Source organism: Synchiropus splendidus, chromosome 11 (assembly GCF_027744825.2).
Source record: "Synchiropus splendidus isolate RoL2022-P1 chromosome 11, RoL_Sspl_1.0, whole genome shotgun sequence".
NCBI classification, from domain to species: domain Eukaryota; kingdom Metazoa; phylum Chordata; class Actinopteri; order Syngnathiformes; family Callionymidae; genus Synchiropus; species Synchiropus splendidus.
Genome location: NC_071344.1, coordinates 3,512,439 through 3,527,103, shown reverse-complemented (window position 1 = coordinate 3,527,103; position 14,665 = coordinate 3,512,439). Strand labels below are relative to the sequence as shown.

Below are 14,665 nucleotides of genomic sequence, written 5' to 3'. Positions count from 1 at the left end.
AAAATGAGTTAAAATGATGAGGTAACACCCACAAGTCTTATGTTTCTCGATCATTAAAGGTAAATTGGTTATGGCTCAAGAGCCGAGGAACTAATTCCAAGACACAAGCGTTTTGTGTTTACACAGATAAAGGATCCATTTACAAAAATAAGGCCACTTTGTTTTGCAGCGATAAGTGGGGGCAGCAGGAACGGGCGCTGGCACTTGGCGTCTGAAGACGCTCTCATAACACTGACTTTAGACGTTTATCAGGAACAGACAAAACCAGTGGTGTCTTTCTTTTGCTGTTCCTGCGGTCCACATTCTTTCCTCTTCTAATTTCAGCGTTGGCTGGCGACGAGAGTGACACTATTTCCACAATGTTGCATTGTTAAAAACTGCAAGTACAATGCACTGTTGTGTTTGCTCTCAAGCTGGTTTGTGTAGTGGATTCCAGCGGTTGGAAATGCCTCAGATGACTTTTATTGACCGATTGAGAGGAAGACAATGCGCCTCTATGTGACCTCTGATGTTGTTGATTGTGTTTATCAACAGAGATTACAGCCAGAGAAAGTCGTACTTTGACTCGACAAGGATTTCATCAACTGCTGAAGCTACATTAAAGGCGACATGTTGTCTGTGTCAACAGTAAACCTGCAGGTTTCTATAAGAAACAAAGGCAATCATCAGCCAAACCCTGCTCAAATGCTTCTTCTTCCTCGGCGCATCAGCCAAGATCATGATGTTCAAACCTGCTGGAGAGGAATCGAACTTGATCGATGCTTAGGAATGTTATTGAAGCAGTTTATTGTGTGATTAAATTGTCTTTTTTTCTGAGCCAAGTCGAGGAAAACATGCTGAATATTTTTACATTTTTTATTGCCAAAAGCACATTAAACCACTCTCGTCCAAAATGAATTCACTTTGCAGCCAAACAGACCAGTCGACAGCGTAAATGTGTTGTGTTTGGTGAGTCGTGCGGCTTCTGTCCGAAGCACCAGACTCAAAACTCTTTCACCACGGATGCAAAACTAAAACTATCTCAAGCACTTAAATCTAAAGATTCAATAACATTCACTGTCATTATGGGATATGTAGCGAGAATGACCGCGCAACCCTGATTATACACATAATGAAACATGAAATCATGTCACGGGCAGTAATAATAGTTGCATTATATGTTTATATATAACGTGTAACTGGATTATACATTTTGAATGTGATGACTGCCGAGCTGAATGATGAGATTTGAGTTTAAAACAGAATCGAGTTTTCACTTCAAACATGAACGTGTCCTTAATAACAAAGACTGCAGAACGCTGTTGCTTCACTGGCATCAGTGTTGGGGCGTCGGTACCGACTTGTGAGGCCGGGCCCACATCCAGGAAACGCCAAACGTGACGACGTTGCCTAACAGTGTCTTTTGAAATGACTCAGTTATTTGTCTGACTCATGGAATTGTGTATTATTAAATATTAATAAATGTTATTGTAGCTTTGCATTTTAATCAGACAAAAAGAAGACATTTTTATCGGATGACATTTGAAGTGACTATACCAATGTTCAGACCGACACAAAGACTTGACCTGAACGTGACATTCTTACAAAAGTATCAATGTTTGCCCCTCCAGCAAACATCTATTGAAAGTCATGGGCCGCTGGATTATACTCACATGAGTTGATATATCTTATCAGACTTGACGCGATTACTCAAGTCATCTCCACCTTGACTGAACCTGCCAAACTATAATCAGGCACACATTCCCACATGTGCACGAACTCGACAGGACGCTCCCTGGCCGTAACTCATGTTCCTGGTGACGAAGCGCAGCTCTCCTAACAGATCTTATAGCATGATGTGAATGCTCTTGAATAGAAGAATACAGACGCGCCAGCACAAAAAAGTCATTCAGACTTGTGTTCCCTTTCTAATCCTCTGATTTCATATTCTGGTCTGTGACCTGCCATGTTTTCATTGTAGTCATGAGCCATGACTCATCGTGCCTTTGAGCCAAGCTATTTGCACGAGTTCACTCTGGTTGACACACCTAGAAGCAGGAAACACACCCTTTCCCATGTAGCCTTATGCTCAAGCCAGACAGAAAATCGACGTGGGAAGCCTGTTTACCTCCACAAAAACCACCTCTGAACCTTCCGCTTGCAGAATAACTGACACAAGTACCGTAAAAGCAGGAAATGCAAAAATACATGGCTTTGCTCATTGACTTAGTTTGGTGTACCAACAACTACCAGCTGAGGGCTGCTGAGCACACAACTTCTTCAGGCCATCCAACATTTACAAAAGAGCACATGACACGGGCCGTGTGGAAGCAGCACTTGATCTCAACTGAAAATGATCTGCGGAGGCTAAAACAGCCACACCCCATAAGCAAAATATCAAACATACAGAGCTGAGCTGAGCAAATAGGTGTCGCAGCAGGATGCTTGTTATTAAATGTACACCAGCGCAAGACCAGCAACACATGACGATATTAAAAGACAATTTGGCCTGACTTGGCTTCACGCAGGTGTTCTGCAGGTGTTGCCGTTTGATTCCTGTCCTTCAGAAAGAAAGTGGGTGGCAGCATAATTTGTGATCTGCTCTGATCTCTCACACCATCGCTGCACATGCCAAGACGTCTTTACACGAGGTTTGTTTGAATTGCGTCAGTTTCCTTCTGAGAGTAAAAGTCACAGTCGCATTTTCTGCAAGGAGAGGTGATGCAGTGCAAGCTTCTAAGTCCCACCGCTGACACTCAGCCCTGCACCACAACCCATCGTCCAGATCGGTCCTCAGAGGGCCCTGGGGTGGTGTTCCAACCCGTCAGACACACACTGTTTAAGCTATGAAGTTTCAGCTGGACTTTATTTTGTGAAAGTTTTGAGACAAGGAACCGTGGTGGAGGGCTAGTCTCTGTTAAACTAGTTTCAGTGTCCGAATATTCTGCTTCACCTTCAGTCTGCGTCTTAAATCTTCCAGACCAGTGCAGAAGACGTCACTTGGAGAGTAAATAGACTTTCACCTTTAGAGTGACCATCCGATCATCCACGACCAATTGCACAAAATAACATAACCATCACAAAATAATATTGATACTCACTGTCAGTTCTGCCCTGCTTGCATTCCTGAGCTTCAGCTGCAAATGAGAGCTAAAATGTCAGCGAAACATCTTCATTGCACCTTTAGTCATCAACCTAAACTTTTCCAGTGGCTCTGCTCCCACTCAGCCTAGTTAGTTGTAAAGATCACCATCCAGATATACTCCTCTTAACATTCCCATGGACAGTGAAGCTGGACACACCTTAGTGAAACGGTGGTTAGGACTAGTCTTTTTATCAAGAAAACATTTGGTGCAAACCAAAGAAAAAACTGTGAAGAGCACAATTCAAACTCCCTGCTAGCACATTCACAAGACTAGCTAGTGTTGCTAGTCGTATTTTATATCTCCTGTACGTTCCCCTAGTCGGACACGTTTGCCTCCCATCACCAGTTGCTCATCTATTGTTCAAGGGCTGCGCCCATATTGTTTAGAAAAACAATCTGATCTCCTCGTGTAATGTGGTATTGTGTGTGTGTGTGTGTGTGTGTGTGTGGGCCACTCCCTGAAGCAGCACAGGGATTTTCTCTAAGTTTCTGTTTCTTAACACAAGCGCCAATCTACGCCAGTAACCACACATTAATGTGTCGACCGCCTCACACCAACAGTCTGCACAGTCACGCGCATTATGACACAACTTTCATTCCAGAAATGAGAAGGCTTCATTCGCCTCGTGAGTTCAGGACGCTTTCATTTGCTCACCCAAAATGACCCTTTAGGGGTGGCGCAGATCACCTTTCACGCTGAAAACTATTTGGGATGCTTTGTAAAAGAACATTTTGTATTCTCATTTTTCAGCGTGCGAGATCAGGCGGTGCCCTGTTTGCTATTGAATGGGTGTGACAGTGTTGTGTCTAAGCTTGCAGAGTCAGTTTCTCAATGCTGGAAGTGGTTCTGCAGCACTTGCAGAGGAACTGAGACAGATATGTTCTTGTTGGAAGGACAATGCTTTGTTATACGTATGCTATATAGAGGGTCAATTGAAGAGTCATTCTCCAGCTGAGCACTCAGCAAATGTAGATCAAAGCTGAAATGGGATGCAGAAAATGGCCTTTTTAAAAGAATGGTTTTTCAGTGCTGCTCACAAATATGGATGAACCTTTGTAGCAGTTTTTTTTTTTTTTGTCGGTGTTGGCTTATAATGTTACAGTCTGTGCTTTGGCCATAGAGCAGGGGTAGGTAATTCAATTTCTTAAAGGGCCATATTGCATAGTGTGACTGTTCTGAGGAAAGGAAGTTTTTATATATATATAATCATGATCTGCCTGTAAAGCACTTTGTGAGCAGTGTTCTAAGAATAAAGCTTTAGAATTATTCAAATTATAAATTCTATTATATATTCTATGTATAAATCTTCTATTAATAGAAGAAAACTGGCACATAAAATGGGGTGAAAACAAGACAAAAAGTAACTCACGAGTTGTTCTGTAGTTTTGCTTTGACGTTTTGAGCGCCGTGTAAACACTAGCAAAGGGCCAGTGTCGGCGGTAGATGCCCATTACCTACATTACAGAACAATTCACAATCGTATTTCTTCCTTACTATGCTAAGTATGTGCTTTCTGCAGGACTCAATAAAACTGTAAAGCAAGCATAATTAAAAAAACTGAGTTTCTTTTCATGTTCTTGGAAGCTCTGGTGACTGGTAAAAAAAAAACAACAGGAATTTGTTCTGTTTTTTCCCCTTGTGACAAATGGGGGGGAAAGATGGTGCTCATTCTGCACCACTTGTGAAGTTCCTCTAAATAATGTGTGACCAGGCTCAGTCAAGAGGAGCAACAACCTACGCACTGTCAGAGGCTTCCTCAAGTGCCCTCACTCAGGCTTGTGAAGAGGCTTGACAAGAAAGCGGTTTGATGAGCGCAGCTCACTGAGAACAGGGAACCAACCAGAGAGCAGCGAGGGGTGACATGCTTGCCTGAAGTTTCAGCACATGCACAGACCTATGAACTGGAGGAGCTCAGGGCCCTTCGTGCAGCAGGAGACAAAAGAGTTGGACAGCTCTTGTCCTCTCTCCGACTGCGATGTTTGGTTCATCTTTTCTGCAACACAAGCAACAAAGTAACACAACTCTCATCAATTTCAAAATTCTATGATCAACTACAAATAGTACGACGTGTTTAAATACACGTTATGCAACATGTTATTTGCAGTAGCCAGCACTACTATACTGTTCATCACCTGCAGTTCAAACAGTAGAGTTCACGAGGCGTCGCCCTCCAAACGACAGCTCGGTCGAAGACATCACTCGCACATCGTCTTTTACACGACCTTCTACGGTGTGACACATCTGGCACGTTCTACAGCCAGCCTGTTCAAACAGCCAACGCTCGAGTCACCTCTTCGTATTTCTCGCTCAGCAATAAAACCTGGATAAATAAATAACATTTGTGCAGCAACACCTGCTAAATTCTGCATAGTAAACACCAACCGTAAGTGTTTGTGCAGCAGCTGCTTGGCTGGGAGGTGGACTATATTCGGGTACGGTGGGGGAGGGGCCGACCACGGCCCTTCATTTCTGATGGATACCTTTGAATGACATCGCATTACGAAGCAAAGGAGCCATGTGGGACCCTGTCGATCGCATCCTGATCGAGTCTATCATCAAACCAACCTTGAGTGTCGGCGACACACACAATCCCTCACCAGTATTTTAAACAGAAATCTTTAGTTCAACCAACCTTGAAAAACTGTCTCTCTTATTACTGTCACATTCAGCAGTCCATACCTGTTGATAGAAAAGTCGTCGGCTCCTTGTGAGTCCTCCTGAGTCATTCCAGTAATGACAACTTTGTCAATTGACTTGCAGTCACTTAAGCACAGTAATAGCATGTTTATGCCTCTGGTGTGTAATTTCCAAAAGAGTCTCGGGCAGCGAGGCAGCGAGACACATTTGAGTGAGATTAGCTGACGGAGAGTGAAGTCACATGTTGGGCAGGACATGGACACCAATCAAAACGAAGGTAACCGCGACAAAAACGTTTCATTGGACCCAAGCAGCAAGTTACTTGCATCAAATGAATTGGGTTTTGTCTCAATTAAAACTCAGCGGGAGCTCAACATATGAGATGAAGAGAATGGAGATAACTGCTGGGTGGACTGTTACCACTGAATGGTAGTTGGAAAAAACAACCTAATGAGGCCAAAACGTAGCTCTTGACTGAGGATTCCTTATCAACTGGACTTAAACATTCAAGTGCGTCTTGAAGTATACATCTGCTTGGAAAATGTCTCCTGGCTGAAACGACTCGCTGCATGTAGGGAGGCTGAAAAACAAAACTGATGTCCAACAATGTTGCTCAGTCAGTCCTACAGGCTATGCAGAATGTGAACCTGCGACTCTCCGGTTCCTTTCACTGACCTAAATCTTTGTACACGGGTTCGTTTTCAGGCAATGCTTGAGCATGTTTCAGAGTCAGGTCAACCAGCTAATAAGGTTTCTGCACTTCGCTGTGTTGCTTTCTGTGTTGAAACGGAATCAAATGAAATGAAAGAAAGTTCGCATCAAACCGTTTCCATGGAGTGGCCATCCAACCTAGCGCACATTCCTCCACAGACCGTGGACCTTCGGAAACCAGTCATTTCTGGAAGCAGTCGAAAGTGTGACCTAAAAACAAGTTGGTTTCAAAAAAGATTAAAACCAGCCCCAAATAATGATGAGGTAAGTTGTGCAACATTAAAATATATTTTTTCTTTTTTTTTGGTGCATGTACAGTTGTTTTATTCAGATGGAGTTCTGACAGAGACTTAGTGACAGCAGGGATGAAAATGTGTATAAGTTTAAGTGCTCGGTAAACAGCAGTAAAAGTTCTATTACTTTCACAGAGTTGTTAAAACATGTTCATGTCTAACTTTCTGTCCCAAGAGCAACAACACTAACGCGCACCTCATTATTAGGAATGTACTTGAAAGCAGAAATGCAAATCGACTATTTCTGTGTGCTAGCAATTAAAGTTAGGCGTTACGGGTTACAAACACATACATAACCACACACACCTGTCCGGATCCAGGGAGGTACACAGCCAGTCTGCAGTCCTGACCCCACCACCAGACTGATCCAGAACAGACCACTCCCCAACAATGAAGTAGTAGCTTTCAAAATACGAAAAGATGCACACTTCATGAGAGGAAATAAGAGACACACAAGTTGTTATGTGAAATCATTTACAACCCTTCGGAGGAGAAGGAATCCGGCTGCAAAGAAGTGTTACACAACACAGAGGAAAGTTAAAATGCCTGGTCGATTGAACGCCTCACTTGTTTAAATGTTCACTGCATGCAAGTGTTCAATTTTCATAAAACAATAATGATGACATTTTTGTTGTAAAGTCAAAGTTTGTTTTCTTCTGACATGTCACAGGAGAGGTTTATGAAAAGGCTCGTCCCATGGCTGCAGAGGACCACTCCCTCACCCGGGTTCCCGCCCCTCAGTACTCCTCCCTCTGCAGACCAGGAGCCCAACCCTGTTCCCCATCCTGCACTCTGCTCAGCCCCGAGCAGCAGAAGCCGCACAAAGAAAAGGAGTTACAGTGGTTTGACAGGCAGGGGGAGGGAGTTAGGGAGGAAACTCCCTGGAAACTTTGATTAATAGAGAAATAGGAGAGGTGACCCAATCCTATCAGACTGCAGTCTTGAGACGACTTGGAGAACTTCTTGGGCTGGCTAGTTGGGGAGAGGACCAGTTCCAGGATGCTCAAGCTCGTGTGAGGCTTCTTGGGCGCACAGCATTGCGCACAGGTAAGAATGAAATACTTCTCAAAGTTTCTTCTGACTCTTGTGTGCAAAACCCAATGTAGCTTTTATCAACATTGTTTGACAAAAGGCTGTTAAATCAATGTGGAATGCGACAGTGGAGAAGTGTGGAGCGGACTGTGTGATGTGTAGCATGGGCTTGGCTCTGTGTTTTCGTGGTAGGTTCGGAATGAGCTGCTGTGGGCGGAAAGGCACCGCAATTGAGTTTCTCTGTGTAAACACAAAAGGCAGCAGCCGTCTGAAGTTAAATACTGAGTAACAGTAGTGCAGGCTATAGAGGTGGGTGTGTACTCAGAGCTACCACATGAATGCAACAGGCTTGTCGGGAGTTGCGCACTTTCCTTTGACCTTTTTGAATAAAGTCCACAGAGTGATTGTTGCTGTCAATGGCATTTCTAATGTAAGGTTGTCAATGTCATGGATATTTGTAGATATCTGAATGGCTGTATGAGAAGTTTTTTTTTTTTTTTTAAGTTTGTGAGTCTCCGCTCTATACAGAATGTGTGATAGGTTGTAAAGGCATTTAAAAAAGTGTCACAACTTCATGAGGGAAAATGAGCTTACTTCCATGTTGAAACATTCTGCAAGCTTGGGTGTGGATTCCTCTCCTCCTTTCCCCTCCTTCTTTTTTTCTTCCCCGTGTTGGTCCCATAAGAGCAAAGGCACACCCTTCACAGAAAGAAAGCTCCTCCATGAGATACAAGGGTGTGAGGGGCTCCTAGTTGTACATGTCTTGAAATGTGCTGCAGATATGTGCTTTTCTTTTGCTACTGCGGGTGAAATGAACTGGATGTTTCAGTTCTTAGGCAATAGAGCCATATATTACTTGCATGTTCACTGAAAGTTTCTCAACTTGGACAGGGCTGTGTAGAGGAAAGCGAGGAGGAGGAGGAGGAGGAGAAGAGTGGAAGAAGGGAAAAGAGAGCAAGAGTTAGAGTGTGGGGGGGGGATGGGCTGCGCGGGGGCGACGAGGGGGAGTAATGGAATGTAGTGGTTTGGAAAGACAAGCTAATTGAAACCAGGTTTTATAGCATAAGGGGTGCAAGGAAAGAACACATTTCAGACACAATTATTTCATTTCACGTCAGAAAAAATGCCATTAAAGCTAAACTTTGATATTTCAGTTGTTTAAAAGCGGATGTGTGCAGCCTGACCAGCATCGATGCTGGACTACATTTTGGATTCGTCATTGTTGGCGGCGACTTTTCAGCGTGTTCCTCCTCACTTGCCACACCCTTCACGGCTCCTTCACTTTTTGGTTACGTTGTTCTTCCCAACGTGCAGTCTGGAGACGTCTAGCGCCCCACAGCTGTAAATGTCGGGCTCCTCTCAAATTGCTTCCGTCAAAGTGATTGATAGTGACAAAGTCAGCCAAATGTGTGCGGTTCTCACAAGAGTTGCGTTCTCTTATCCAAGTTGCTGACAGTAAGGGTTAATCTCTTCTGTCCATATATGTGCTATATATCTGGTTATACCTTTGGAACTGGTTCTTAATGTCCCGAAGCTAAAACCCTTGTCAGTGTGAGTGGCCTCACCTTGGCCCGGGGCACTTGCTGTTTGTTTGAGTAGACATTTCTTACCTGTGCAGCAGCTCAGCGTGTCAGATCGGTAACGCAGGTATCATAACACCACATTTAAAAGTTGCTCTGGATCTGCATTCAACTTATCTCTAACAAAGTATTTGGTCCTGCAGCCCACTGATGTGGTGCGTGCGTGTGTGTGTGTGGTACTGTGTTTTTGTTTCATACTGGGTGTTACCTGGTGTCAAGCGGAAAGGAACTGCGAGCACGCTTCCTCCTCTATTTCCCCTGTGGTCCATGGGGTCGCCCGGAGGAAGGTGGGACAGCGAGGTTAGGACGCAGATGGGGCCAGGGATGCCTTTACAGACCAATAAAAGGAAAGTGGTTTCAAACTGTTGCTTGTTAAGAGATCATTTTTATGCTTTACTGTCAGGCCAATTGAGGCTTTTGGAATGAGTGAAAATAGGTCAACCATGTTGACGAGCAACTCTGCCAACTTACTCGTCCGTTTTCTGTGAAGTGTTGCGATTCCAGACTGCTGCCGCTCCCTTCTCATCCGAGCCTGAGGTGTTGCAGCATGTCCTGTGCTGGGGGAAGCGCCGATCCACGTGTTGAGCAACGGTGGCTCGCGCTGCTTGATAAGACAGTGAGGAGATCACATTTAATACCTCACCCAGTCACACCCATGCAATCTAGACTTGTTTATTATAACCTGGAGGAAGGTGTGAGGTTTATGAGGGCCGGAGTTTGGAAAGGTTATGAAATGTTTGCTAGCTTCTAACGTCCACCGCACACACACACACACACATGTACAGGCACACACTGAGACAGCGCGAGGTTGTAAAGACAAGGAATGCAATGCAGCCAAACTATTTAGAATTAGCGGCCCCACATGTCAAGGCAGCATGACTTTGAGGGTAAATTTAGACATACTCATAGTTGTGTCACATCCCCTGATGAGGAAGATAGCGCTGTGTGCACTATCGATACAGCTCTCTATACAAGTACAGCTCTCAATATCAGACTCTTTGCAGATTTATTTCTTATTTTTTCCATTTTGTGCGCCAAAGTTAGGATGGTTTAATGAGCAGCCGGCCGTGCTGGCGTCTTTTGGTCTCATGAAGGCCTTGTGGTTTGGTTCAGGCCTATTTGGACTATGAAGTGCAGAAAACAAGCACTTATTTTGATTTGCATTCTTTTTATATGTGCTACACAACTGCCATGCAGCGGAGGAGGGACCTTTCTTTGTGGCCTTCAGAGTCTCTCAGTGTGTTGTTTTTGTGGCTTCGCTGGAACAAAGTGGGACAAACAGTCTTGCTTCAGACAACTTAATCAGGCAGCGGCTCTTTTTTTTTCCGCCTGTTTTCTTCACTTTTCCACAGACTGCCAAGCCGTATTCACGTCTGGCTTTCAACGGGTCTTGTGTTCTGCTCATTAAATTGATTGAATTTCATCGGATTGATTGACTTAAAGGATCTTGAGCTGCGCCCAGGATCTTGTGACCAACTCGGGCCAAAGCATTGACACTGTAACAGGTTCTGGTATTTGCCTTTAAGATGGCTGGCCGTGGGTCAATAGACCTCATTGAGGTGTGTGATAGAGTTTGACTCATCGAACTGCACAAGTGTATCCCATAAACGTGCACGTCTGACTGGCTGCGGTGTTTATGTTTATTTGAGCAGAACCTGCGTGGTTGACTGAGTGAAGGGGAGGGGTGGCGGGCAGGTTTGGGAAGGCAGCACGGTGGGCAGCGTAGAATGGGCCGAGAGGAGAGAAAGAGGACATTTCTTTGGTGTTAGTCACTGTGGGGAGAGGCTGGGCTCCCTTCCAGCTGGCCCGACAGCTCTTTCAAGGAATGTGTATGACTGGAGGCCTGGGTGGGGCCGTGCACGCAGCGAAGATAGGCAGCAATGTCATCTGTACCATAGACTGTGGTGTAGCCTTTCTCCTTTTAAACTCTCCATGTGGTTTTTATTCCCAACTGTCCCCCACCACACTTCACCCTCGTGCATTCCTCTCCAGGTGTTTGTCAGGTCCCACTGATGTTTTGAGTGTTAAAGGTGGGCAGCCTTCTATTTTCCTCCCTAATCTTACGCAATTAGTACAAATATTGTGGGAAAATATCCAGTGAAAATGCTTCATTTTTCAAAGATAAAAATATGTTTTGTAATTTTTTTTTTAACATTTAGTAGCCATTGTAGAGTCGACAACAACAAAAAACTCTCTATGCTAACTACACACATAACACTTAGAACCAGTTTCAGAACAAGTTTCAGCAACGGCACAGAAGAAAACAAACCAAAATACAAAACTTAGACTCTGTTTAAAAAAAAAAATCAAATAGAAAAACTGAATTTTATCTTTGAACATGAACAAACATTTAGCTTTTCAAACATACCATAGTATGAACAATAAGCCTGTCTGCAGAGCGATAAACTTGTTTATTCATTAGAGAGTACACACAGCTGCCGTGCTGCAGGTCTCAACACAGACATAATGAAAAGCATCTGTCCGTGCCAGGTCCGTTTCTGAACACACACACAAACACCATTGGACTAAACATAAACAACGTCCAAGGGATTCACAAGAGTCTTTTTTTTAAATTGATATATGATGAAAGAACGTCACTGTTGTCAAGAAAAATTGATCGCTCAGTATTTCGTCAAAGAACATGACAGGTAAACAAATGGACGCCGCATCAGCATGGCTTGGCCTGCAGTATCTTTGTTTGTCCTCCAAGTTCCTGGCATAAACTGATGTGGTTTCAGTCTCTAATAAATTATTATTCTGGTCCCTGGTCTAAATGATGTTAATCAATTGTGTTTTTGTATTAAAATAAGTCTTTATTTATTGAGTTCCTTTTGCACAACTAAATGATGCACATCAAGTGTGCAGAGACGAATGCGGCAAACAACTTAACAAGGCCTGACCAAAATTTGCTGTCACAAAATCAGCAACAGCAGATGTCATTGGTAAAATACTAGTATGCAGAATACACAAATGAATACAATGTTAACCCAAGGGGCTAGAAAGCACAAAAGGGTGGGCACAGAAGAATAAAAATGACTACAGCTGGCACACATCCACTTAAACCTTCTGCCTTATTTTCCACAACATTTCCTCAACTTCCATAAATAACACGAGTATCGAATGTTATACTGTTTAACATTACAGTGGCTTTTTCTTTTTTTTTTGCAGATTAAAAATTCTAAAAATCTCCCGTTTCTGTGTTTCTAGAAGTCAAGCATTCAAGAAATAAAGTCTAAGAAGGAAGCCCTGGACCTTGGCTTGAGCAATCCAAGGTACAATTGTTTGAATGACATTTCCCTAATATTGACCTTTGTCTGCCTCCACCTTGCGACTGTGAAATTATTTGCCTGTTGGAAACCTGACACGACCTCAGCCACTGCCTGCCCTACGAGAACCCTCTCTTCCTCTGCTTTGACACATGGACACCGATGTGACATTGTCAATTCCAAATGGATCTAAAGACACAGCCCTAAATTCATGCTTCTATTCAAATGTGGTTCATTCACCAGGCTTGTTTGTTCCTGACGTACATCAGATAACTCCCCAGGAAAATAACAAGCTTGATGCCAGAGATTTTGAGTCACACAAGTCTTGTGATCTCCAGAACAAACCCTTACTGCATCAGATTACAAATAATGGGAATCATAAGAATCAATTTCAATGGTTCATCTGCGCAGTTTGTTCCATAAATCCTGATTACCGGGGACAGTCTGAGTCACAGGAGAAGACAGAGTGACTCTGTCAGTACACCCTTCGCTGTGAGGTGCTGAAAGTCTGTCAGATGATAGCCTGCTATTTTGAGGTCTACGTGGCAGTTTTCACCACTCCATTACGACTAACTTCATGCTGACATTCCTCAGAGAGGTTTCTCTCCAGCCAGCTATCTCACTTTCTTTTCAGCCCCCACAATTTCCGTCTTGTCTTCTACTAACTCTGACTCCAGTTCCTTCCTTTCTTGATATATAACTCTGAATCTTGCCCCTGCAGAGTCTGATTAAAAAAAAACTCTTGCTCTCGTCACTTTTATACCAACATACTTTTACAGCATTTGCACAGGCCGATATGTTTTGACCCATTTTGTTGGAAAGGCTTTGCAGAAGACCTTTGCTGAGTCTGTGTGTCCTAATATGTACATGGCTTACACAACAATAATCACATGAAAAGGTTTTGGACAGTTGTTTTGCACCACCGGAAGTATCAATTTTAACAGTTAAACAGAGCTTCCTTACAACTGTTCTGGAGTTCCCAAAGCCTTAGATAACAAAACCAAAACAAGTATCTGCAAAGTACAGAATTAAAGGAAGCCAAATACACTGAGGGTTTCTTCGGCTGGGACTTAAATATGATAGTAATTTAGGTGATAAACTGAGCAAGTGTACTTCTTGTTAAATGACCACTCCTTTGTTTGTCAATGCAAACATAAATTTTGTCCTCAATATACTTCAGTGTCCCCTGTTCCCACTGAGATGCTATTTGGCTAGATATATTTTACACGCCTTTCTCTCCAAAACAAGGGCTTTCCTCGCTTATGTTGCGCATGGGTTTAGTGCTGTGACTCAAGTGGCACATGCTGCCATCTAGTGTTCACTATCTAATGTGACATGCTATATATTATTGATCACTTCACTCAGTGTGCTGTTTATGTTTTACAGGAACACAGAGGAAGCAATTCCATTCAACCAGGAAATAAAACAAACGTGGACTTAAAAGGTGATTAGATATCTTTGAATTGCATTTTACAGTACTGAACTTCATTAAATTCCATTTGAAAGATGGCTGAAGAGGAGGACACCAGGGAGGTGCTCTTCCCTGACTGGGAGGGTCCAGACAAAACTGGCCTGACCATTGAACAGACAACAGAGGGTGAGATATTCGTCAAAGAGGTAAAGGATGAGTCGCCGGCTGCACGATCTGGGAGAGTGTATGAAGGTAAGAAGGGACGCCATTTTTACCATTGTATTCCTTTAAGTCCACTGAAGTCCAAAATGCTTTTTACGTTCTTGATAGGTGATCAGATCGTGGGTGCAACCATCTACTTTGACAACATGAGCTCAGAGGAAACTGCTGAGCTACTCAAGACACTGAATCGCCACAAAGTTGGACTGAAACTACAAAACAAATCTCCTCTTCCATCGCCCTTGAGCACGCCTTGCCGTTCACCAATGGGAACTTTGACCTGGGACGCAAAACCCCGGTTTGGAGCCACAAGTCCGGACATTCTCCTAGTGAGTCTTCCTGTTTAACACCTTTCACGACATGCAATTAATATACAGCTGGACAGACAATA

The 14,665-nt window shown here is 43.5% G+C and overlaps 1 protein-coding gene and 1 long non-coding RNA gene across 9 annotated transcripts in view; one reads left to right on the top strand and one right to left on the bottom strand.

Moving 5' to 3' along the window:
• LOC128767107 (uncharacterized) overlaps positions 1–14,665 on the bottom strand; it is a 36,935-nt gene continuing 22,270 nt past the window's right edge. Inside the window, exons 2-7 of one of the 8 annotated variants that reach the window (XR_008416084.1) lie at positions 9,850–9,979; positions 8,393–9,706; positions 7,073–7,168; positions 5,258–6,683; positions 3,081–5,118; positions 1–2,978 (exon numbers count right to left, since the gene is read on the bottom strand). This is a non-coding gene — a long non-coding RNA (uncharacterized LOC128767107). Of the gene's footprint in view, positions 5,119–5,257; positions 6,684–7,072; positions 7,169–8,392; positions 9,707–9,849; positions 9,983–14,665 lie in introns of all 8 variants that reach the window. The other 7 variants (XR_008416079.1, XR_008416081.1, XR_008416085.1 and 4 more) reach the window with 7 other exon arrangements.
• The window catches only part of ahnak (AHNAK nucleoprotein), a 28,970-nt gene continuing 21,868 nt past the window's right edge, over positions 7,564–14,665 (top strand). The window contains exons 1-5 of the mRNA XM_053878835.1: positions 7,564–7,813; positions 12,586–12,650; positions 14,031–14,088; positions 14,151–14,307; positions 14,386–14,603. Coding sequence (XP_053734810.1) covers positions 14,151–14,307; positions 14,386–14,603 — 375 coding nt within the window. The 5' untranslated portion in view covers positions 7,564–7,813; positions 12,586–12,650; positions 14,031–14,088. The remainder of the gene's footprint in view (positions 7,814–12,585; positions 12,651–14,030; positions 14,089–14,150; positions 14,308–14,385; positions 14,604–14,665) is intronic.